The sequence below is a fragment of the Drosophila suzukii genome, chromosome 3 (genome assembly GCF_043229965.1).
Source record: "Drosophila suzukii chromosome 3, CBGP_Dsuzu_IsoJpt1.0, whole genome shotgun sequence".
In the NCBI taxonomy this organism is placed as follows: Eukaryota; Metazoa; Arthropoda; class Insecta; order Diptera; family Drosophilidae; genus Drosophila; species Drosophila suzukii.
In genome coordinates this window covers 82,321,536-82,346,435 of record NC_092082.1, presented here as the reverse complement: position 1 = coordinate 82,346,435, position 24,900 = coordinate 82,321,536, and the positions used below count along the sequence as shown (strand labels likewise).

General features: G+C 43.3%; 1 protein-coding gene across 6 annotated transcripts; it reads right to left on the bottom strand.

Moving 5' to 3' along the window:
- Nucleotides 1-106: 106 nt before the first annotated feature.
- On the bottom strand, nucleotides 107-24,132 carry LOC108015754 (diacylglycerol kinase theta). Of its 6 annotated transcripts, none has more exons than XM_065866462.2 (18): nucleotides 24,013-24,132; nucleotides 20,474-21,338; nucleotides 13,352-13,431; nucleotides 13,186-13,288; nucleotides 12,615-12,721; nucleotides 12,464-12,548; nucleotides 12,199-12,399; nucleotides 9,918-11,450; nucleotides 9,060-9,344; nucleotides 8,574-9,003; nucleotides 8,188-8,509; nucleotides 7,890-8,119; nucleotides 7,682-7,830; nucleotides 7,262-7,537; nucleotides 6,146-6,431; nucleotides 5,846-6,002; nucleotides 5,667-5,774; nucleotides 107-4,669 (listed from the first exon to the last, which is right to left on the bottom strand). In XM_065866462.2, the coding sequence occupies exons 2-18, from the start codon at nucleotides 20,583-20,585 to the stop codon at nucleotides 4,424-4,426; spliced, it is 4,710 nt and encodes a 1,569-aa protein (XP_065722534.2). In that variant the 5' UTR covers nucleotides 20,586-21,338; nucleotides 24,013-24,132; the 3' UTR covers nucleotides 107-4,423. The 6 variants fall into 6 exon arrangements, with proteins under 6 accessions (XP_065722534.2, XP_070852419.1, XP_070852418.1 ...); XM_070996318.1 differs by having other exon boundaries at nucleotides 107-3,433; XM_070996317.1 differs by having other exon boundaries at nucleotides 9,918-11,252.
- Between the last annotated feature and the right edge of the window lie 768 nt (nucleotides 24,133-24,900).

Below are 24,900 nucleotides of genomic sequence, written 5' to 3'. Positions count from 1 at the left end.
ACTATATGTTAAAATTCTAATGCTGATAAATATTTCCGGGTAAATACTTACTTATCATGGACCTCCCCATACAACCCCAACTGAAGTTTATAGAATCAAAACAATATGTTATGTCAGTTACATTTATTTTGCAGTTATCTTCTGTGTTGTGTGTGTTTCTCTTGTTGATGTCATTCGAATCTGTCGTAATGTCAAACGGATTTGGTTTTGGATTTCACGTTTGCATTGCAACAAAATGTTCTTATAGACTTTAAAGCGACGCTATTGTACATTTAATATTAAATTCCGTATTTGCTTGCGTAGTCTGTTACAATTCAATTAAAAATTTCTTGATCGCACGGCATTTAGAGCCCCTGATCGCTGTATTTTTGTTGCGACTAAATTCAATCTTTGCCTGCACCGAGTTTGTTTCTTAAATGTGGAGCAAAAATGGTGGAGATTTACTTTTCTTTTTTTGTTTTTGGTATAGAGAAAAATAGTTACTTGTACATTTACGGGCTTTGCGCAGCTGAATCTCTTCGATACTGTATCTGCATCTACGACTGCTTGGAGTTTTGGTTTTCGGTTTTCTGTTATCTTTTTCTGTTTTCTGGCATTCATGAAACAATTTCTGGGTTTCTTACAATTAACACTACATCAATGTATGTACTATAATTAGTATTTTTAGTTTTTGCGTTTTTTTTGTTTTATGGGTAATCATGTTTTGGATTTCTTTGAATAGCATATTATTTAAACTTACATTCTATTTTTGGTTTTCTTCTGTGTTTTGTGTGTTTTTCATATTTTGTTTTTCTTATATTTGGTTTTTTTTCATTTTTTTAAATACATTCAAAAAACATAACGCAAGGGTGTAAAAAACGATGTGCAGTGTTTTCTTGTTGCGGTTTCTCTTTGTACGAAATGAGGCGATAAAAAACCAAATCTCCTGCGGGCTGCGATTCAATTTGCTGGGGGCTAATCGATCCAGTAGATGCCAATTTTGGAAGGCATCCTGGAGGATGGGTCGGATGGCGACGCCGCATCGCCGAAGGACGCCGGGGGCTACGCAATCTGGGATGATTAGTGGGTCCGAATGGTAAAGCAAAATCATAGGTTTTTCTTAATGGTCAAATATAAAAATTGGCTCTGGCGCATGTTTCGTTCAATCCATTGCATAGCCCACGGCTGGTGGCGAACGGCGCGTCCTCCGATCTCTGCCTGAACTGGCAGAGACGTATGTCACGGAAATCGGTCGAGTGTGCGTCGATTAACCCCTGGCACTGAGCCCCTTAATCGCAGCCGGAGGTGATTTGCCGAACGCAAAGGGTGGTGTATTCTTTAGAGTGTGTATGTTAGGTTCCCAAACCCAATGACCCGCCCTGCCGTCACCCCACCCCCAAAATCCGTTTCCGGTTCCGGGGGGCGGAGCCAGCAGAATGGGCTCGGATTTGGATATTATGGATTTTGGTGTACACTGCCATGCGATTTCCGTGACCTTTTTCCATGGCAGTGCGTGTCTGATGGCTTGCGCGGGAAAAACTCTCGTCTGTATATGGTCGTGTTTATTTTTTCGGTGTGACCTTGTGTGGGCGGCGGGTCCTCAGCCGAGTGCGTCCCGCTCCCAATGGTTTATCCTGGTTATAGAAGAACCGGATCCGGCTATTCCCGCACCCAACTGGACCACGTCGTCACTTCGTGTAGTGTGCCAGGGATGGGCCGAGTGCGCAGGCGAATAGCCGCTGAAGCAGGGGATCCGCACTCGACCCTTCCCTGGCCCTCGATCCTCAACTGTTCTGGTACTGGTGTGGTGTGTTTCAGTGTCGTTTACATAAGACGTAATGTAAAATTAGTTATAAAACTTTCAAAAATTGTTTTCTTTATAAGCGCTTTAAAGTTGAAATTGTAGTTTTCGGATTTGTTGTCCTCATCTTCATTTGTTCATCCATTCCTCTAGGCGGATTTGACATCCAAAATAAGTTGTTTTCTTTTTGTTTCTTCTTGTTTTTTCTTTTAGACAAATGCAGGTGAAATACTTGCGATGCCATTTTTGCCTACGCTCGAAAATGCATTTTCCTATTTCTCGTGGTTTCACATTTTTCTTGGACGCACAGCAGCGGAGAAAATTCATACCAATTGCACAATCCAAAGGTGTTTTCCATTTTTAATTCAATGGCGCACAGGACGAGCTAGGCCCGCCTGTAGTTTCCAATTTTAGTCGTCCCAATTAGTAGTTAGCCAACTATGCAATTTGCAGCTTTTTCCTCACTCCAAAAGTTTCAATATCGAATTGATCGATCGATCAATAAAAAAAGTTTCGTATAAATTTTCCCGCATCTGCTGTACGTTCTTATCTTGACCTGGCTGGGTGTTTTTCATGTTCTTGTTGGTTTTGGAACACTTGGGTTCGCTGAAACGCAACCTTATTTACCTAGTTGGTAATAGCTCTTCTTTTCTTCATTTTTTTGTCATAATTCGGTTTACGCGTTTTCATTTAGTTATAACAAACAATTTTCAACAATTTTGTACTTTTTGTTTTGTTTCTTGGGTTTTCTCTAGCCTTAGCTTTACAGTTTTCTTTGTTTTTCTGTTTCATTCTCCCTGTTTCTTTTACTACTGCTTGCGCTTCTCTCTGTTTAACGGTATCACTAATCGGTTTCTGCTGTTGCTTACATAGGAACAAAACGAGAAGGAACATAATTGAACTTGAATTTGATACAACTTTGGCCAGACTATTGCTGTGTGTTTTTGAATTAAATCTCCTCTTTACACTATACCCTCTATTGTTTTTTGTTTAACACTTGAATATAGATTCGTCTTCTGCCTGCCCATTACGCATTTTGTTTTTAGAGTCTTCCGGGCGGACAGTGTTGGTTCGAGCTGTTTGAGTTTAACGTACTTATTTCAGACGTGGAAAGGCGGCCGGGTTCGCTGAGCTGCTAAACTGATCATCTAATCCGATCTAATTATTTTTTAGGACTTTACTCTTTTTACAAGTAATTTTGATTACAGCTTTTGATTTTCGAGTTGCCTGCTCTTTGGTTTCTTGGTTCTGGTGTCTAGTGTGTGGACTATGGACTGCTGAGATGGCTTCTGCTCCTGCTCCTTTTGCTTCTTATGCTGCTTTGGTTTTGCTTTTGCTTTTGCTTTTGCTGTCGGGTGGGGGGATCGGGTGGGCTTATCGTGGGTGGGTGTCTGAGGGGGTGGGGTGTGGGTGTCTGCAGTTTGGTTCTGCGCTGGAATTAGCACGTTAAATCAGACGCTCGCTGTACCATATTCAGAAATCCGTGTTGTTCGTACCGCCGTCGCCCTCGGCGCCCTCCCCGGCCACGCCCACCTCGCCCACGCTGGGCGGCAGGGCCAAGGACAGCTGGGGGGTGGCCGAACCGGCCACCATCATGGTGGGTTCCGTATTCCGGCGTTTCATTTTCAGCTTGTTCTTTTTCAACATGGTGGCCTGCGTTCAACGGTAATATTTTTTGGATTTTCATTTTCAAAGGTTTTTAGAGATGTAAAATATTGAAAAGTTTTGGAAAGGCATAGAAGCGTCCGGTGCATTAATTAGTTAAAAAGTTTCGATTTCATAAAGTCACATTTTTTAGCATTTGTTTTTTTGTATCGTGTGATTTTTTTTTTTGTGTATTTTCATTTTGGAGAGAAAAAGAGAGTAAGAAAATAGAGCGTTAACGTAAAGGAAATAAATTTGGTTTGCCTTAGCTTAGATTGAGTTATAAGTGCTTCAAAAGCTAGCTGAGAAATCAGGCAAATGCAACGGAACTCAATCAACTAAATGGTTTCGGTTATACATATTTCGATACTGAATGATGGATTACGAAAGCTTGCATTTGAAAACGGAACGGAAACGGAAATGGAAACAAAATCGATCAAATTCGTTCCTCCAAGAGGAAAAATCAAAGATAGTTATTGCATAAAAATGAATAATAAAATATTGTAGACAACTTCTAGGCGCTGTGGTGTGTTTCGTGTGTTTGGTGTGTGGTATTTATGGTGTTCGTAGGTGAATAGTGGTGGCTTCAGTTAGCTAAGTTCAAGTTCAATAGCGGTGGTCACAGTTCTTCTTGTGCAGTGGGTGGTTTTGGTTGGCTTGGTGGGTGGTCTGTGTTCTTGGGTGGTGGTTCAAAGTATTCAGAGCTTGACAGCACTTTTACTTTTATTTACAGCTATTTTTTAGTTTTTACTTTTTACTTTCTTTTTGTCATTTGACTTGTTAATGCTATTTCTCGCTTTTGGAAGATTAAGTTTTATTTGCTTGCGCATTGGAGTTTTGCTCTTGTTTAAATATTCGATTAGCGATTACAATTTGGCCATTATCTCTGCACTGATCTCTGATCTGTTATGGGTTAAAAGGGTTATGGTCTGGCTATCTGTCTATCTGGTTTTATGGATTGAAACAGGAGAACCAATATCGCAGGCCGGTAGCCAAGCTCTAGGTGCTGCCAAAGCCGGCAGGTAGAGTCATCGAAGCCTCCTTCTCCCCATTCTCGGCCAGCTGCTGTTGTTGTTGCTGCTGCTGTTGCTGCAGTTGCTGCTGCGACTGGGACTGCGGGGATCCCGATACGGATACCGATCCCGATCCCGATCCCTGCTGGGCCACCGAAAGACTCAGAACCGCCGGCGAGATATGCGGCTCCGTGAGACGGCGCTTACTCTTCGTTTTCTTCAGCATGGTGGCCTAAATATATAGCGTAAAACACACACATTGTCAAATCCGACATACACACAGGCACACGCACATCAAACAGAGAAACATTTTAGAACGCTACATAGTTTGTTCTTTTGCCGATTTCATTAGTTTTTTTTTTACTTTTTCTTTTATTGTTTTATTTTTTTAGAATTTTTTTTTTTAATCTGCCATCAACAAATGAAAAATGCAGAAAAAACATGGCTATTTTACATGGTTAAAGGGTGGCTCGGGGTGTTTCAAGTGGTGTGCTCTATAAATTAATTACGACACATCGGGCGGGATTTACCAGGGGACAAATTACAAATTTAACATACAAAACACGCATATCCAACGCACACGCAGTAAAATGTTATTTGGTTGTTAACTGGTTGACAATCGGTTTCGGTCTATAAAGTTTTTAAGCTTACTTTTGAACATAATTGCAAATGGGATATATTTTTCTTAAGGATTTTTAGAGATCAAATAATTTACAATAATAATAATAGATTAACATTTTTATATTGATTTTTGAGATTTTTTTTTTAAATAAATGTTATTGAACTTATTGATGTTAATATTTCGCAAAAAACCCAACCGATTGTCAATATATTTCATTTTCATTACACTAATGAAATAAAACAAAAGGCATTCCTAATATTATGTCCTAATTTCGGTTCTTTATGTTGTGCCCAAGTATGACTTAAGTCTAAATTTAAACTGTCATGTATGCTGTGTGGATATTAACCTGGTTATTTTTGTTATTTGTTAGAGGGTGTAACAATTGAAATGAAACCAAAATAGGAGTAAACTAAAGGGGTTTGTCCTCGAAATATTAAATAATTAAGGTAAGAAAAGCACTCCTTTTTTTTAGGCATGAGCTGAATTTGTTGTTATGTGTAGATATAAACATGAAATGAGGGTAATTTAATTTGAAGAAGCAAGCATGCCATAGAACGAAGGAACAGCAGATACATGCAGGGAATCGGCTACGAAAGGAGTCACTTACCTTGAGGGCCGACTTCAGGACGACCACATCGCCGGGACTCTGGATCCAGGGTTCTCCATCCACCTGCACGGGCATATCAGTGTTCAAGTGTATCTTGATATGACCGCCCTATGGTTGAAATTTATAGAATATGTTAGTATGATATCTAGGGAAAGATAGGGGCAGCTTTTTATGATTACCTGGGCTATGCGCATAGCCGTACGAATTCCGGATTGGATTTGACCCAAGTGGACCACGCCGGTAACGCCGACCACCTCCAGCATACCATCGTAATGGTTGGGCGTGGAGAACTGGTCGTCCTTGTCAGGACCCCAGGGATTGGCACCGCTGCCCCAGCTGGAAAATATAATTATATTATTAAGTACCATTTTAGGAACAAAGGACTTTTTACAAAATTAGAACTATTAAAGCAGTGGTCGCCACACATACAGTATACATCAGATATGTTCTAATAAAAAGATAGAAATGCCTCAGCTCACCTCAAAATGTTCAAGATGATAATGCCATCGACGGGTGGCAGTTCGACGATCTTGCCATCGACCTCTAGGCGCAGCTCCTTCTGCAGATCCTTGACAGCCTTACGACCCACGATCTTGCGCAGGCCCATCTTCACGTAGTAGCCCTTATTGCGCAGTCGCGAGTTGAACTGATTGGGATTCTCCTCACGCGCATTGTGAAAGTCCAGACAGAGGTCCGCATCTATGCCAATGCCAAAGTAGTTGTTCATCACGAAGATCTGAGAGTTATCCTCGTTTTGGGCTCCACCTGAATGGGACACCAAAATCAGTTTGTTTTATTCAGTTACCTTTAGAATTGGATAACACATCGACACATGACACCAAATATTTAACTGACAACATCGAGGTGGATAGCATCCACTGGCTAATTTACCCAAATATAACTGGTAGAACCTTTCGGTGTCTGGACTAATCGGTGTTTACCTTACCTCTTTTGGAGTTTTGGACATGCAAATACTGTCAGGGATATCTTTACACATCGAAACTAAACAGCATTGCTCATCAGATACCAAAACTAGGCTTGGGTTTTATGTATATAATAGGTTTTTGGGATATCTTGGGGTGTGACGATTTCTTTGCGTAAGTTAAAGAATATAATTATTTTACGTATATCTTCTATATCTTAAAAAAATCTAATTTATAATATATTCCCTTTGTATAAGTGGGTAAGTTCTAAAATTCAAAGAGTTATTTTTTAAAATTTCTCCAACTAGTATATAAGACTAGATTAAAGTTTGATACTTTTGTGAAAAGTATATTACTCTCCTATAAGATATACAAAAAATTGGAATTGACGATAAATAGATTCCTTTCGAGCACTATTATATCTACATTTATACAGTTTTGAATATAGTATTTTGGTTTTGCATGGAACCAGCGAAACATTACAGCCGGATTGGGATTAAGTCAAAGCACAGAATTTAATTACAACACAAAAGAAAAGTTTTGGATGGACTGGGACGGGGTACTGGGTACTGGAACGGAATCGGAATCTGTGGGGTTAGACACTAGACGGGTTTACGAGTATGTAACGTAGAGAAAGAACACACGAACGAAGTTTTGAAAACACCAAATGACCTGATATATCACTCGATGTCAGAGCCGGTAATTGATGATGCTGATTGGTTTGTTGCGATTGCGATAGGTGTGCTTGGTGTGCCTTCTTCTTCTTACCGGTTGTTTGCGAGGGCGCCTTCATGGCCGGCTCTTCGGGCTTGTCCTCCGGATGGAAGACAACCGTCCAGCGGTCCAGCCGTATCTCCTCCGCCTCGATGACGTCGCGCAGTAGATTTAGGGGATCCTCACCGCCGGTATAACCGGAGCCCCAGCACAATACGCGAGCCAAATCGTTGCCTAAATGGGGTTTTGGATGGGTAAATGTAACAAATTAGCTGTATTTTTAGGGTACTTTAACGATCTAAAGCATTTTACATGTACTTTATGGAGTTTCTAATGGTTCAAAGACACCAGCTATAAAAGAGGTACTTCTGTACTTACCAGTTCCCAATGGAACTATGGCGCAAGGTGGGCTGGAGCACTCCGAGTCCTGGCCCACATTATCCAGGCACTGCAGGACCCATCCAATGGTGCCATCTCCGCCGCAAACCAGAATTTTGTAGTTGGTTATTTGTCGGAATACATACAAGCTAGAAGGGAGTACGGATTAATAAGAAACATAATAAATATCACTAAGAATAGGACATACCCAGGTAGAGGTCCGCCATTATCCAGATCAAAGACCTGGTAGGGATTCAGAAGTTTCCTGAAGCTGGAGATCAGCTCCAAACCCTGGCAGCCTCCGGACTTCACATTGACGAAGACCAGCAGTGGCCTCACATCCGAGGGCACCATGCTGGGCTCAATGTTCGGCAGTAGCAATACCAGTAGTTTCTTGTCCTCGATGATGGTCTCGCGGAGATTGTAGAAGGCGCGAACCTGCAAGATATATTCACCATATTAATAGGATTCTTATGATAGGATTACTATATTTCTGGTAAACCCACCGCCTTCATTGTGTCCTCGAAGGTGAGCACCACGGAGCCATACTCATAGTAGATGGGTCCAATGCTGATGAACTTGTTCTCATCCGTTACGTACTTGTTGAGGATCTGCTCGTAGTTGCGCTGCGAGAGACCAGTGGGTAGGTTACCCACGAACAGGGCGATATTCGGGCCATGTGGATCCTGCTTGTGCTGCATGTAGAACCGCATGAGCTCCATTTGGCGAATGGAGTCCTTGCCCAGCTGCTTCATTATATCCCAGGGCCTTTCGTTCCACGATAAGATGCGTTCGGTCACGCCGCGATCGAGCAGCACCTCCGAGCACCTGGGGGGGATTACCATATGGGTTATAAAAGATCTTCAATATTATTGGAGCACAATATCCTCACCTGTAGTCCTGTATCTGGTTATCCTGCAGCCCAAACTTGTCCAGGGCATCGCGTATCAAATCCTTAATAACTGTGCTATTATCTACAGGAACACTGACATAGGGATCCTCCAGCGAAGAGCACTGCAGCTTGCCGGGGTAGACGCGCACATGGCCACGGTCGCGGTCCTGGAACCGTAGGTAAATGGCCGGCCTCTTGCCCTCCAGATGGGTCAGGTTGAGCACGGGCGTGGGATCCAGCATTGGGGTGTCCTCCATGCCGGCTGGGGCGTACAGGTCGGTCAGGTAGAAGGCCTGCGGGTCGCGCGTGATGTGGAATGCCCGCAGGGCGGTGGTCAGCAGCTGCTCCAGCGTGTAGGTGCGCTGCACGATGATCACCCGGTACTGCTGGCGTCGGAATGAGTTGTTGCCATCGAACACCTTGATCATCTCTGTGGCAGAATCGGAAATTTAGAAGGGAACTAATGGAACCAGTCTTAAGACTCACCTATATCCTTTTCCTCGCGCTCCTTCTCCTTCTTCTCGCGATCCTTCTCCGACTTATCCGACTTGTGGCCGGAACCGGAATCTGGCCTATAATGGCCGGAGGAACCACCAGCAGCCGATGCCGAGGCACCAGCCGTGGATGACCCTCCTGCTCCTCCGCTTCCACCGCCTCCTGCGCCACCACCACTGCTGGTGGGTCCATGTCCCGGATCGGTCTTGCTGGCCGACTCCTCGTCCTTGTAACGGGGTGCTTCGCCGCTGCTGAACTCCTCGGATATGCTGCGTGCTGGGGGTCACAAGAACGTGGTTCAGTAACTGGCCAGATCCTTATTGGGACAGGCATTTTTTAGTAGCAACAAAAGCGGCCTCAGCCCGGTGTTAGATACTTAGTTACACTCGGAAAAATAGGCATTAAATAAATAATAAAGATCTTAAAAAATTAATTCGTTCAACAGAGGTACCAACTGAAACAGTGCGGGCAGCCCGTGGGATAGAAATTGTCTCTGCCGCCGCTCTGCTTTACTTCTGCCGGTGACCACTGCTTTACTACCAAATCATCATCATATAATGTATTCAATACCTATTATTCCGAGTACTTTTCATGCGGTTATGTCGGTGTTAATGATTAGTGGCTTTGCAATGTGGGGCGGAATGGTGCGGATGATTAGTTGTTGGATGGTTAGCGATTAGTGGGATGTGACTTGGTGGTTCAACAAAGAAACGGAACGGGGCAACCAAAAGCAAAACCAAAACAGAGTGGTTAGACCCAAAAGACCCAGATCTGTTAGCAAGGACTGAGAGACAAGGACAAAAAGAGACAGAGAGAGAAGTAAAAGGAGTACTGTTGTGGGCTAGTCACCTCGGCGCTTCTGGTAGCGCGGTTTGCGCCAGCCGACCGATAGGCCCTGCCGCATCTGGCGAAGCAGTCGGCCCAGGACATGGCCATCGCTGGCATCACTGGCCCGCGATCGACTGCTGGCCCCACCGTCGCTGATGTCGCCGGCAAAGGCCAGATCATCACTGGCCCCGCTCGGCCGGTCGTCCAGGTAGAGATCATCGAAGCCCACATCGTCGTCCACATCGGTGGCGTCCAGTCTTCTGGCGAGCATGTGAAAGTTGTCATCATACGGATGGTAATTGCCATCCTCGTCCTGGATGGTGATCTCGATGTTCTGCGACAGCCTGTCCAAGCTGTAGTTGCTCTTACCGCCCGCCGCTCCCACGGCATTCTTGGGCGATCTCTTCGAGCGTCGTCGCTGGAAAAGTCCACGTCCGTACTTCTTGTAGCGCGAAACGGCCGTGATGGCCGCCGACTCCTGGAAAGACTTGCTCCTGCCCACCGGCGACAGCTGCAGCAGCGTGGCCGGGGCAGAGGGCGAGGCCGAGGAGCAGTCGCTGGAGTTGGAGTTGGACAGCGGGGAGCTGAGGGAGCCGCCCTTGCCCTGCGCCTTGTGCTTGGGCATGAGTATGGGCTTGGGCTTGGGCTTGGTTTGGGCCAGAGCCCCAGTCTTGGGTTGCTGGCGTCCGCCCTGGACGCTCAAGGCTTGTCCGGACTTTCCCGGGGCAGTGGTGGTGGTGGTGGTGCTTCTAACAGCTCCTCCGCCGACTCCTCCTCCTCCTGGAGCATTGGAGGCGTTGCTGTTATTACTACTATTATAGCTAAGGTTGCTGATCAGATTGAGGCTGCTGTCGGCCTCATCGGTGTTGGTCAGTTCGCCACCCGTATCGGAGGTCTCGTAGCAGCTTTCCCTGGGCGCCGTCTCGCCATCCACCTCCGCCTCGGCATCCCCGTGGTAATCCGTCTCGCTGACATCCCTTGGCTGCCGACTGCGCAAGGATCGCCGGCGCAGGGCGACGTCACAGTGGTCATAGTCATCGCTAAGATCGCCACCGCTTATATCACAGACACCGCCGTCCACATCGTCCTCGTCCTCGCTGGGCGAGATCCCTCCGCTGGAGCCTCTTTTCCGCCTCCGCTTGCCCTGGCCCAGCTTCCGGAAGAGATTCGTGTAAAGCAGGTGCAGCGAGGAGTTGGCCGAGGGCGACTTCTGCAGATTCCCGATCACATTCGACGTGGAGGTGGTCAGCTGCAGGGCGCCGCTGTCCTGCTCCGTGTTCTCCTCCTCGGGCTCCTCCTCCTGCCCCGGGGCGTCCCGATCCTGATCGTGATCCTGCTCATTGCTCGTCTCACCCACTGTCAGCGAGGAGGGCGTGGGCGAGTGGCAGAGCGAGATGGAGCCGCAGGAGGTGGGCGTGGGCGGCGTGGAAAGGAGAAAATTTTGTTTCGATTGCTCAAGCCTTTGCCTGTGGAGCTCGAGCAGCTCCTTCAGGTTAAGACCCGCCAGTGACCCACATCCTGCACCCGGAATCGGGCAGCTTAAATCCGGACTGGCTGCCGGTGGCCCAACACACACACATTGCATAGATAGACACATCATCAATCAACCGAAAACGGAAATTATTTCCATAAAACCCAAAAGAGAGAAAAGAAAAAAACAGATAACGAAAAATAAATCAAAAATCAAAAACGTATAGGGAAAAAATCGAGGAAAATCATCGGTGGGATTGGTGGAGTGATAGAGTGGTGGTGGTCTGCCATGATCTGAATGAGCTGGAGCGATGTGATATCTGATCATTGGAGTTCTTATTTCCGTTTATAAATTTGTTGCTAGGTGATCGGAGTGTGCACACAACACAACATCGATAGCAACGTTTTTGGGGGGTGGGTGAGTATTGCTACATCGCTATAGAGGGTGAGTGTGCCAGCCTACACTGAGAAAAGTAGTCCCAGAATGCACTACCTAGCCTATATCAATAGTTCACAAGCTACATTAAGTCCTTAGATCTCTAAAATAATATATCATTTAGAGTTATCATTTAAGAGTTCGGAAAAAATAAGTTGTGGTGTTTCTTCTGTCTTATTTTTGATATAGTAATCAGGTAAAGTGTTATCAACTTAAATATAACCAATTAACTAATCTGATGGGTATAGCATTATATTGTGGACAGTAAAAAAGCTGCATTCTGAAGTTAAAATGTTCCCTCAGTGTAGGATCTGGCTAATTAAAAGGTTGGTTTTGATGGGACCACGAATATCTGGGGTTCCAGTATATCCTTTCAGGACAGGACTATGTACTTACGACACGAGTAGTCGCGCACGAGCGTAGTCTTCGATTTGACCTGGACGCCGATTATGGCCTCGATGGGCACCTCGGTGCGCGGAATCGAGACTGAGTGCGGAGGTAAGTAGATAGGTTGTAGAATACCAAAATTACATTCGGTTGGCAGGTACATGCGACATCCGGCATGGGTCGTCATGCCACACCACTCGCAGCGATAGCCTGGTTTTAGAATTATAACATTAATAAAAACTGATATTGACTTGCCATTATAATGCCAACTTACCAGTGAGACATTCCGAGGACCAACAGGTTTTCTTGCAGTAAGCGCATTTGGACGTTGATGGAAGATTGCCCTCTCGCCAGTGATGCTGTTTTTGGATTGGGTGTTACGCATTATCCTACTGATCCTGACCAAACTGGGTGATTGCACTCACCTGATGCTTCACATTAAGCAGCTCCTTGCCCGGCACATACGTGGCATTCTCGGTGCAATCGGGCACGGCAAAATCTTGGCACTCAATATGCGCGAAATATTCGCAGACTGTGGGGAATCACATCATTAAGTAAGTGGATTTTAAATAGATAAAGATTGTAGAACCAACAAAAACTAGGTTTAGCCTGACGTATTCGTTATTTAAGTTTATAATAACGTAAAACGTAGCATACTTTTATGGTAATACCATAAAACCATTTTATAGTTATAGGTTACTCCCTAAGGACATAAGTTATTTCATCTTTTTTGTACACATCTAAGTTAATGGTTTCGTAATTGTTTTTACGTCTCTTAAACATCAATTTTCCATTTTCTCAAGAGAGAAACAAAAATGGCTCTGTTATAGGGTCAATACATCTATCTATATAGTACAATATGCGCTTGATGGTTCGAACAATGGATCGCAGGTGAACAGAAGTGACTGACACGGAACACGACTGCTGCAAAACCCATTATCATGGGGATGGGGATTGGGGGACCAGGGGTTGGGGGACCCATATACTGTCACTTACCTAAACAATGCACCGCTGGCGTTTCATCCAATCGCTTACGGCAGACTGTGCAGAATTTTCTCTTGTGATGAGTTGGCTCGGACCAACAATGGGCAACGGGATTCTGGGCGGAATGACACATGACAGCTATATTCGTTCTGAATTGTGCATAAATGCGAGTACGTACCTTTATAATACATGGAGCGATGCCGGAACAGGGCGTTACCACGCTGGTGACACATCGTTCGTGAATGATAAAGTTGCAAACTGAAAGTGGAGGAGCAGAGAAAGAGATGTGGTTATGCAATGTGTCGGCAGAAGTTCAGAAGTTATTTCAATGAGATCACAATGCCGAATGCCTATCTAAATGGAACAGGCAAATTTATATATATCGCCCAACATAAAAAAACACTTGGAAAAATGTTCAATGTTCATTTGATTAAGTTCCTTATTCAATTTAAAAACAATACCTGTCTAAACTAAAAAAATAGTTCAAAAATAAATTCATTTGATATAATCAATGTTAATCAGGAACTACGATAACCTAAACTAAGTACCCCGAACCGTCATCTTTTATAATAAAAGGAAATCTTTTAAAAAGTATAACTAGAAAACATAATCTTTTTAGACTCATAAGATCACTCATCTATTTGAGATCCTTAAAGTCTATAAAAACAGTTTGAAGTGTGGATGTTTTAAGGCCCCTTAGAGAACAGTGTTTTAAATGGGCCCCCTGGTAGGCCCCTCCCAGCTCCGCCCCTGCGTGCAACCGCAAAGCAACCGCGTCATTGGCAGCCTGCATGCCATTCATAGTTGCCGAGTTCACGGACGACGGGACATTCATTGAAGTTCCCCGCAGGGCAACCAAAGGGGGCGTGGCGGGCGGAGGAGGCAAGTGGCAAGCTCTGAGCTAAGTGGCCAAGGTAATGGAAACAGGGGGAGTGGGTGGGGGAGGTCGAGAGGCGGCACAAGGATAACTGCACGCACAAAGCCCGACTGCTTATATATCCCTCTCTCGCTTTTATGAGGCTTAGCTGACTTTCCGGCTGTCTCTTTCTCTCAACACCTGGGTAAAAAGCTAAGCCCTGTTGCACAGAGAGAAATAAGTAAGATCATTTCGGTCCTGATATTATTATGCGTTTTTACAAAAATTCAGTATAATAAAGTTAAAAAAAAGTATATTCAAAGAAAAATTTATAAGATTATTCTTTTATATTATATTTCCCCTCTTCATATTATCTTTAATCCTTGAATTTGAAGCTTCACCCTTTGGAACCCTTTTTAAGTATAGTAATACTATTATTTCCTGATATCTTAACAAAATCGAGTGTTTTTTCACAATGCCAGATAAAAAGAAAACAGAATCCTTTGAAGATAAGGCTTCGATGCTAAATCTAAAGTTCCATTTAAGGGTGAGTATAGGTTACAATCGATCAGAAAACAATTTCTTGATATCCTAAGAAAGTAGACTGATTTTTAATAATGCCATCCAAGAAAGCTTAACTAAATTCTGGGGATTAGCGCAACACCCTCTCTCCCCCTTGTACAAACATATTAACATACATACATATGTACGCTCGCGTTTTGTGTGCACCAAACTTAACATAGATATCATAGTTTTATTTTTAGACCGCCGTAAAAGTTGTATTTACACATAGACAAAAGTCGGGGCGGCGTACAAAAACAAACACTTGCTGCGTTTGTATGTAAATGCATAATTATCTGTTGTGTGTGTGCAGTGCACGGGGGGAGTGGCAGGGGGCGGTGGGTGGCAGCAGAGAAGAAAGCAGAAAACTAGGCCGCTGACCTGAGGCGCAGTGCTGACGTCATGAATGAACTCGTGAATGTGCTTTAGTTTTTTGGCCCGATTTATAAATAAAACAGCGGGCAGTCGTCAAGCAGTGCAAGCCAAGCAGGGCGAAAAAGAGATGGAGGAAGGACAAACGTGACGCTCGCTGCAGTTGCAAGTGCAGCAACAACAAAACATAACTGTAGTTCGCTCTGCCAGCTAGCTTGCTATCTCTTTTTGGCTTTATGGCTTTCGTTCAGTTTCTTCACTCTGTTGTTGTTTTGTTGCACGTGCGATGGGTGGTGGTGGGTGGCTGGGCGCTTGGGTGGTGGAATTGCAGAAGCAACAGCTGAGCATGTATACGCCCTGTGGGTCAGCGGTTGAAATTTGTGTTTCTTTCTTTTTAGGTATTTTCCACTTTGTTGCATGCCTGCATTATGTATACCAGCAAATTTGTGTGCTTTCTCTCGCTCTCTCTTCGTCTCTTCCTCTCTTCCTCTCTCCCTCATTCTCTTTTCGTCTTTTTTTTTTGTGTAGATAAGCATAAGCAGACAAACAGAAACAGCGATGCCAACGCATGGGGAAATTTTCGAAATGCTTTTCTTTATGCTTTCCCTGTGTATGTCATGTCTCTCTGTGTGCGTGGGGAAATTTTTGGTTTGGAAACTCAACACACTTTTACTTTTCCTTTCCCTTGGCCCAAAGGCAATAAAACCAAGAATAACAAAGGAGAATCAAGAAGAAGACCAAGAACAAGAAGAAGCAGCAGCATAAAGCCAAATTTAAAGCACACACCAATACACATATACATATGTACGAAGAAAAAGGACGAAACAGAAACAGGATAAAGAAGAAGAAGAAGCAGAGGGAGTTGGAGGTTAGGGACAATTGAATACGCACAAGTTGACATGCGTAGTGCGTGAAGAGGAAGCACAATTAAAATTGATATTCGCCCAGAGGAGAGTTATACAATTCAATTGAGGTGTAGCCAAAACATACTTATACACACTACATCCACATACATGCCAAAGGCAGGCAGAAGAACTCCCCGAATTAAAAATAGCTAGTCTGCTTAATAATAAATAAGCATACACATAAGCACATTCGCCAAAGAGACATTTAGATGACGCATATCAAACACGCATAAATCATATTCCCCAAACGTCTCTGCACAGTGAGAAAAATGGATGTCGAGTCCGAAGAAATCTAAGAAAAAACCTCCTGAACTCTAAAATATACTGATTTATTTCAGATAAAATACAAATTGTGGAGAGCTAGTTTAAATATTTATATATTTTTTATTTTTTTAAACTCCACCTCTTATAACTATTTGCCTGATTTTTCATCCCACTCTCACTTACCGCAACGACGGGCAATTTCAGTACAAACAAATTCAATTTCATAGCAATCTTTTTTCCTGATTAAAATGAAAATTAAATAAATGCAGTTTCTATTTCACTTGCAAATTGCAAAAATATTTTTAGACACACGTTCAAAAGGAGAGATAGAGAGGAGAGTATTTTTAGATTGAAGCATAATTCTGTGTCAAATTATATATGCATTTCTATCTTTAACCCCCACATCCTTATATCTATGCTCCCTTTCTTCTGCACTGCTTAACTGACATTTAATCGGACTTGGCTTGATTTCATTAACGTCGGAAGCGCTTTCGACTGGAGATTTTTTCCGGCTGGCCTGCAACGTCAGCAGTGCCCTCCCTCTTTATCGCTCTTTGGGATTCTCCTCCTCCTCACCGTTCCGTACGATGTGCCAGCCAAACTGACGACCCCGAAAGACTATTCGTTATACTCTATCCAAGGGGGTATACATCATAACTGATACATATTATAATAAGTATTATATCATGGTAATATCCTATACTACATATTTTTATCCATAGACTATTATATTTTATGGTTAGTTCTCTATTACTAACATATTTCCAAAATACAGGTTAATTTTGTTGATTTTTAGGAATCTTGGTATACATCATTTATGTATCATATTATTATAAGGAATATATGGTGTTAATACCCTTTACCACATATTTTTGTATGTAGACTATAATATTTTATGATTAGTTTTATATTTCTAACATATTTCCGAAATACAGGTTAGTTCTGTTGATTCCTTAGGAAAATTTAATTTTACAAAGAAAACAACGTATAGGGTATTATTAGATCGTTTTTAAAGGCTACCCTTTGTTGGGTCTCTTGTTGTTCTCCACTCACTTTGGTTATGAATGAACAGCGTCGACAACGAGGCAATTAACAAGGCAAATCCCCCCACCACTCATCGACCCCAGCCCCATTCTCATACCCCTTCCAAAAAACACCAACCGCCCACCCCACTCGGTTTTCGGTTCCGCTGGCATCGTCGTCATTTTCCATGGCGGCCATTGATGACGCACTTTTAGCCCTTCGCTGCTATCGGCAGGGGCACCTCATTCGGATTCAGATTCGGATCCAGATCGGTGTGGAGTGGGGTTGGGTTGGTTTCGTTGTTGCATTGAGGTGGATGGTTCAGGGGCGCTCTGTTGCCGGCTTGTAGATATCCAAAACCAAACCAAACCAAGCCAGGCCAAAACCCCCACCACCACCACCCTTCCCGCAGGTCATGCATCCAATTTGATTTGGGTGCGCACCTGCTGCTCTTCGCTGCAATCCGCTCCTCCGCTTCCCCTGGAAAACCAATTGAAAATTCGCCTGCGGCCTGCGCTGTGGGTGTGTGTGTGTGCGTGCGTTTTGCACAGTGTACGAGAGTGCATTTCGCATTTGACCTACTTTCGAGAATCAGAGAGCCTGAGCTCTATTTCTGGTCTTTTTCTGGGTAACTGCGTGGGCAGCTGCAGCTGCAGCTTCAGCTCCAGGACCAGCTCCATCCGGGGTCCAATTAGATATGCAACTCAATTATGACGGCAGTTTGAATCATCTGCCCACTCCGGAGCTGCAGCGACGCCTCTGCACTATTTCCATTTGGCTAACGCGGCGTATACGTGATGAGCGGCCAAGGAGCGGAGCTACGCCCCCGGGAGTATGCAACAGCCACTTGACACATTTCCCGCACTCATCACCCAGTATATAGTATTTACATATATGCTGCATCTATATAAATATCGGATGTTTTGCCCGCCATTAACACAGTGCCAAAATGCACTGAAAATGTCATAGGCAAGTGCTAAGAAAACATGTCGAAAATTCGGGATCTTTTCGACTGCCGAATGGGCAATAAATTCCCAGGCGAATTGGTGGAATAAACGAATGAGTGCATCTATGGAATCTCGTTTTTGTTCATTCAGATCTCTTCTTTTATGATCTCCTGGTCTAGCCATTAAACTAAGCAGAGCAACAAGCCATGGTTCGCTAAAGAAGACCAAAAAGATTTAAGCAACCTGGTTTATAAATAAACCTTCAGACAAAAGTAATAAACTTTCCTAAAACATTCAAGGAATTTTCTAAAATTTGTTTATTAAAGCGGTATAACAACTTTAAGTGGATATTATAGACTATAGATCAAAAGATTTTTATATTTGTTGACCTACATTAAATTTGGAATATTCATATGGGTTCTATCTGTTCTCATAATAAGGAACAACATTTTGAATATTCATATGTTTTGAATAAATAATGTTCTGTTTTTAAAATAAAATAAATGTCTTGTCATGTGTTACAACTGTTAGTATCTTTATGTTAAAGTATCTAATCAGTGTGTTAATAGTGCTAATCCTCGCAATCAGTAAGGTTGGAAAAAACTATAGGATGGTCTAGAAAACTGCGAAGTGGCAAAAGGCGCGCACTCTCGCCAAAACTATAAACACTGAGGCCACATGAAAATGGCAAGCGTGATTCGCGATAATTATTCTAATAGCAACAACCAGATCCACAAATCTCATGAAATAAAAAGAGGAATTACACAAATAAACAGAGGAAAAGCGGAGAAGATTCATCACGAGGCGAGGCGCCTAACACGCTTCCCATTGGGAGAGTCAGATGCCTCAGTTCTGTGGATTCCGAATCCGAATTCTGTTCCTGCCTCGATTCGATTCGAATCGTTTCGAACCGATCCGAATCGCTTTGGTTTGGCTTAAATTGCGCTGGGTGCTCTGTTTTATAAATTTCCATGGCAATGGCACATACATACCGATATATATATATAGAGTCAAAACATATATACACAGCGAATCGGAGCTGTCTATGACGTCGTTGGCGCTCCGCTCACGTCACGGCAGACACGGCCAACAGCCGCACAATTTGGAAAAGTTCAAACGCGCACACTTATCGGCCGCAAATAGCCCGATGATGCCGCCCCTATACCATACCATGGCATATACTATACTACACATTCGATGTGGATGCTGCCGCTGTCGGACCGACCATACAATCTATACAATCTACACAAATCTATAGATGACCCATTGGTCATGTGGCGATGACGTCGGGTCTGCCGATCATGCTGCACAGGGAGAACTTATTTCACTTTATTGGTAAGACGCAGATCTTACAGCAAGAATCTTTTTCAATTGATCTAGCTAAAGGTTAGATTATGAACTTCATGTCGTATGTTGAGTACTTAAGATTTCTATCATGAGTTCAATCTTTTGTATCCATTATATCATAATGTTATAAGAAATAATACCCTAAATTATACCTTAATAATAAATGATCGATTTTTCTCCCTGCATTTCTGTTTTCCTGTAATGCTTGCGAATGTCTTTGTTTTTACAACCTCCCCATCGGCATCATCAGCGGCCGCATTTCCATCCCAAGTTTATGGCAATTTAAAAAGTATTTTCAAAACTAGACGAAATGTATTTTTACATCTGCCGTTGAAGTTGTGCGATGATTTGCGTGTTGCCTTTTCTCGGTTCTGTTTAGTGCACATTAATTACAACTTATTTCTATTGCGGCCGTTGAGACTGAATCGAGAACTGATAGACAAACACCAATTCAGAAGAATTGATGAAGACTGGGGTATTGAATAAGTATCAAAACGTGTCCTAGTTTCGCGGTCAAAATAAGAAATCAAATAAAATATTCATAATTATTTTTGTAACGATTATGAATCGATTGGAATTCTATTACACATAAATACCCTTAGTTTAATAAATTATTGGGATATATGTATGTAAATACAAAATAAAATATACTTTTGATTTGAAAATTGAAACATATCCATAATTACGAATAACGGATTATCGGATCACCGATAAAACAATTATAAATAATAATACTTGATTCTAATTTGAAATTTTTTTTAACATATTCTAAAATGTTTGAACTTTGAAAATGTCTTTCTTTATCTTTTTCTGAATCTTTTCTATCTTTATTTATTCCAGAGTGTTTTCGAACAGAGAAAATGATAAAGGGAATTATTCAATATCAAGTTTACATTTTTCAATGGTTACATTGATACATTTATGGCTAAATGATCATGATTGCTTAACCTTTTTGAATGCTAATCTCGTGATCTCCCTACAGTGATCTCTAGTACTATGTAGAATGATTGGTTTTTGGTACTCACCTTCGCAGATATATCCCTGCTGGATGAGGCCCCAGAGGAGATCCGAGCAGTGGTGACAGTATGTTGGCTTATGAAATGTCTTCTTCACGAATGAATGCCCACCATCCGCCATTTTGTTTGCCTGTGTCCGCTGCCCGTCCTGCCTCTTCCTGTCCTTCCGCTTCCGGTTTATCCTGCTACCCTTTGTGTGCTGCCTTATGCGTTATGTTGTGTGCGTTGCTGTTGTGCAGTTGCAGCTGCAATTTCAGTTGCTGTTGCAGTTATATCTGCAATATTTGTGGCTGTTGCAGTTGCAGTTGCAGTATTTGTGGCTGTTGCAGTTGCAGTTGCAATATCTGTGGATGCTGCTGCTGCTGCTTAGATGGGCTATTTCGAAGTGGGATTCCTTGGGTTTGGCAACTTAGGCCGCTGCTGCCGGGGCGGGCGTAGACGCCAGCTGAGGCAGCGCTGCCGTACCGACCGAGGGCGTTCGATTGGCGTGGGCGTGGCAGGGCGAGTATCCGGCCAGCTTGGACTGCTCCTTCTGATCCTGCAGATGCTTTTCCGACTTTTCCTGTTGCTGCTGACAAAAGCGATGCGATAGTGACGACGGCGAAAGTGACGGCGACGACGGCTGCATTTTCATCCATTGGTCAGGTAGCGGCTCCCTTATCCGGACATTTGCTTGCCGGGATCGGTGTTTTTCCTCGCTTTCGAACTTTATTTATCTTTGCTAGTTTCTATATACATATTGGCTATGTATCATATTTGTTTAGATTTATGCATCTTTGGTTTTTGCTTAAGCGTTTTCGTTTATAACTTTCTTTGGTGGTGAGTTTTTCTTTGTTTATTTTACTGTTAATTATTTACAATTTCTGGCGCTGCACTAAACAAAAATTGTGGTTAATTATTTTCTGCATTTTTCGTGTGCCATTTAATATATATATGTAGATATATGTATTTTGTATATAAGACACTGCACACAGGCGCGGACACACACGTAGGCACACTTCACTCGGCGGGCGGTCTTCACTTTACTACTACCGAAAACGAACGACCGCAGCAGCAGCAGCAGCAGCTCGGAAAATGTTTTTCTTCGACTTCGCTCTTTCCTTTGCTTTTTCACTTTCCGCTTTCCTGCGCTGATACGTGGACGCCGCACCCCCCAAAAAAGCAAAAAAAAAAAAAAAACAGCAGAGCCAAAAAAAGGAAAACGTTTCCCGATAATAAAATCCACAAGAGCGGGAGTTTCCACAGGGAAAAGCGAGAGAAAGAAGAAGAGAAAGAGAGCGAGCTGCGCGAGAGAGAAAGCACGCGTCATGCGTGGTGAGTTGGCTAAAAAAGTTCCCAGTATTCTTGGAGCACCATAAAAAAGTAGTAGACATCAATATAATAATAGAAGTGGCAAAAATATGATATCAACAGCGTGTGCGGCTGGGGAAAAGAGAAAGAGGGAGCCAGAGAGCTGGAGAAAGAGACGGGGAGCGAGCAAATACGAACTGCATTGCTTCAGTTTCCCCAACGCGATTCTATTAATTTCCATAGCCGCGTCGCCCTCAAGTATGCAACATGTTCTGTGATGAACCAATTACCACCGCCACCCACTTTCCCAGCCCCCCATCCGAATCCCCCTAAAAAAACACCCCATCCAACCCAATCCAGTCCAATCCAAAGCCGCCCACTGCCAGCGGGGATGGCCAAGGACAATCCAGTCAAATATTATATCATACAGGTCCTAATAATAGACGGAAACAAAGGTAACGACACTTGAAGTTTTCAGCTTGATGACAATAAACGATAGCTAACGGAAAGCACACAAATCCCCATTGTGTGTATACGAAAAGTTAAGGTCGTCATAATAGCCCTCGAGCGAAAGGATCTTGGTCTTTACATAGCGTGTATCACTTAACATGTTATGAACATTGATTTTCCTTGAAATTAGGGCCTATTTTATGATCTGAGCTGACTGATAACTCAGTTAAGATCTGGGTTCTAGTTTGTTAAGTTCCAGGCTAAAGAATTCCAAGTGTAAAACATCTCTACAATTAACATATTTTGTAAACTTTTAAATATACTGATCCTAACTCTGAATCCCCCTTATCTACATGGGACCTTCAGAAATCGGTAAGTTATGATAGGGATAACATTTATGGAAAAAGGGGAAGAGTTTTTTTTCCCCTCAAAGGACAAAGAGTTATCCAAGTGATAAAAGTTTCAATAGCTAATAGCCCACTTTGCATAGGTATTTACTAGAAATGGGGTTTAAGAAAGCCAGTTGTTGTGGGAACTTGAGCAGAAAGTTTTGAACTTGGACTTGGCAGTATTCCTATTATTCGGGCCGCAACTGTGAGTGAGGAGCCAGCCTGACGACGTGGAATGTCCAGGACCCGTTTCCCGTGTCCATATATCCTGGCCACCAGGCGATGTCCTGGCGACATGCGCACTCCCCAACCCACCACAGTTCGAACTCAACTCCACCACGACGGAGCGGTTGAGGCGAAAGTGGCCAAGTTTAAGGATAAATCACAACGGGCAATATTTTTGCAACAAATACCAATGCGATGAAAGGAGGGGGAGTGATGAAAACTTTGCGGCTTTGCTTTTCTTACGGCCAATTTGTGTTTTGTTTTGGACTGGGCTGGAAGAAAACCAAAAAAAAAAAAAGAAAGAAAACTGAAAATTATGGATGCTAATGGGGGGCCCCAACAAAAAAACAGCAAGATATATAGATTTCAGAGGCTGTGTATACACACTCTACAACTGTAGACAAAGCAGCCCTACTTCGCACCCACTGGGGCCCGTGGTGGCGCCCACCCCGCCCACTATGGACTTGCCACCCACCACCACCCACTTTTCCACCCAATGCTGCGCGCTTCGCTCTTTTCGGGCCGCATGAGCAAATCGCAATAGATAGAGAATTTTTTTCTTTCTTTCTTTTGCTGGCGCGGCTTGATTCCTTGCCACCACACACACACACACACGGTTATATCTCTAAATAAGATATATGGATATACTATATATCTGTATCTGGGCAGTGTGCGTGTGGCCTTGTCTTTTTTTTTCATTGCTAATCACTCGAAGGAGTTAATTTGTTAAAGCTCGCCTCTTGGGGCTGGGGAAAGTCAGGCCTGGAAAATTCATCACTTGGCTGGCACATATGACAACGTAATTTTCACGCGCACACATACACTCGCGTTTTTGGAGAGAGAAATTTTATGTGTACCATACATTTTTGAAGCTGCAAAATTTTGCACATTCGATTTTCACACTGCTGCTGCGGCTGCTTTTCTATTCGATTTTCCTTCTTTTTTTTTTCTTCTCTTTTCCCCGCACTTCAGACTTTCACCCGGATGGAAAATTTTCCAAAGCACAATGAGAGTTTTTCCACTTTAACCGTGTTCTACGCGAGCTTTCAAATGAGTTTTTCGACGAGTTTTCCACGAGTTTTCAACGAGTTTTGTGCACTTTTTACGGCCTGCGAGTGTGTGAGAATTTTCCTGTGTGCTGTGCTAGCTGTGTGGAAATTGGGGATCCAGTGAAAATCCGCAACCGTTACGTACGGAAGAGCACACCTAGCTGCTGTGTGTGCTCCGCTGAAGACGATGGTGCGCTCTGCGGACGGGTCCGCAACTTTCTCGCAGCGCAGCGCCTTTATCGCTGCCGTCGCCGCTGCTCCGCCTGGCGCTCTCGCCCCGTCTCGCTTCCACTGGAAGGGGGCCCATATCTGCCTCTCGCTCGGAGGTGTGTTGAGTTCTCGCCTTCGAATTCCTGTGTGCGTGCGAGCCCAACAACAAACAGGGGGAAATTTTGGGTAGCTCCCGTTAGCTGGATGCTCTGCTCTCTCCGCTCTCTCGAAGGCAGCAGGATGCCTCTCTGCGCGCTCTCTCTCTCTCACGCCCGCCCCCAAATAAAAATGAAATCAACAATTTGTTGGTCGGCGAGCTGCCAACTTGGCCCCAAAATAAATGTGGCCAAATTGGGGCAGGGAAAAAGCCCACAAAACAACCGTTATTCCAAGTGGAGCAAACTTACCTAGGTTTTGGGAAGATTATAGAATGGTTACATATGTATGTAGAAGTGAGCAATTTAAGACTTTGCAAAATTTGTATATTTATTTCCTTTTATATTTATTATTTTATTTTTGGTAGAAAACTAAGTATTTATCATTTCAAAAAAGTAAACATTTAATTACTTTATTATATTTAATTTATGATAAATATTCAAAAGGAGTAAAATAAAGTATGTCATGAATTTAAATTCACGAAATATCGTTGCCTACTTTTTTGTGCTTCATAAAATAGGTAATCCTTCCTTCAAATCGGTAATGTTGAAACCTTCGTTGTGATTTTCAAGGACATCAGATATCGTAAATACTCAGTTTGAGATTCTTATCATTGACAAACTTTTATCCCAACGAAATCCCCCTAAAACACTGGGCTTAAAACATC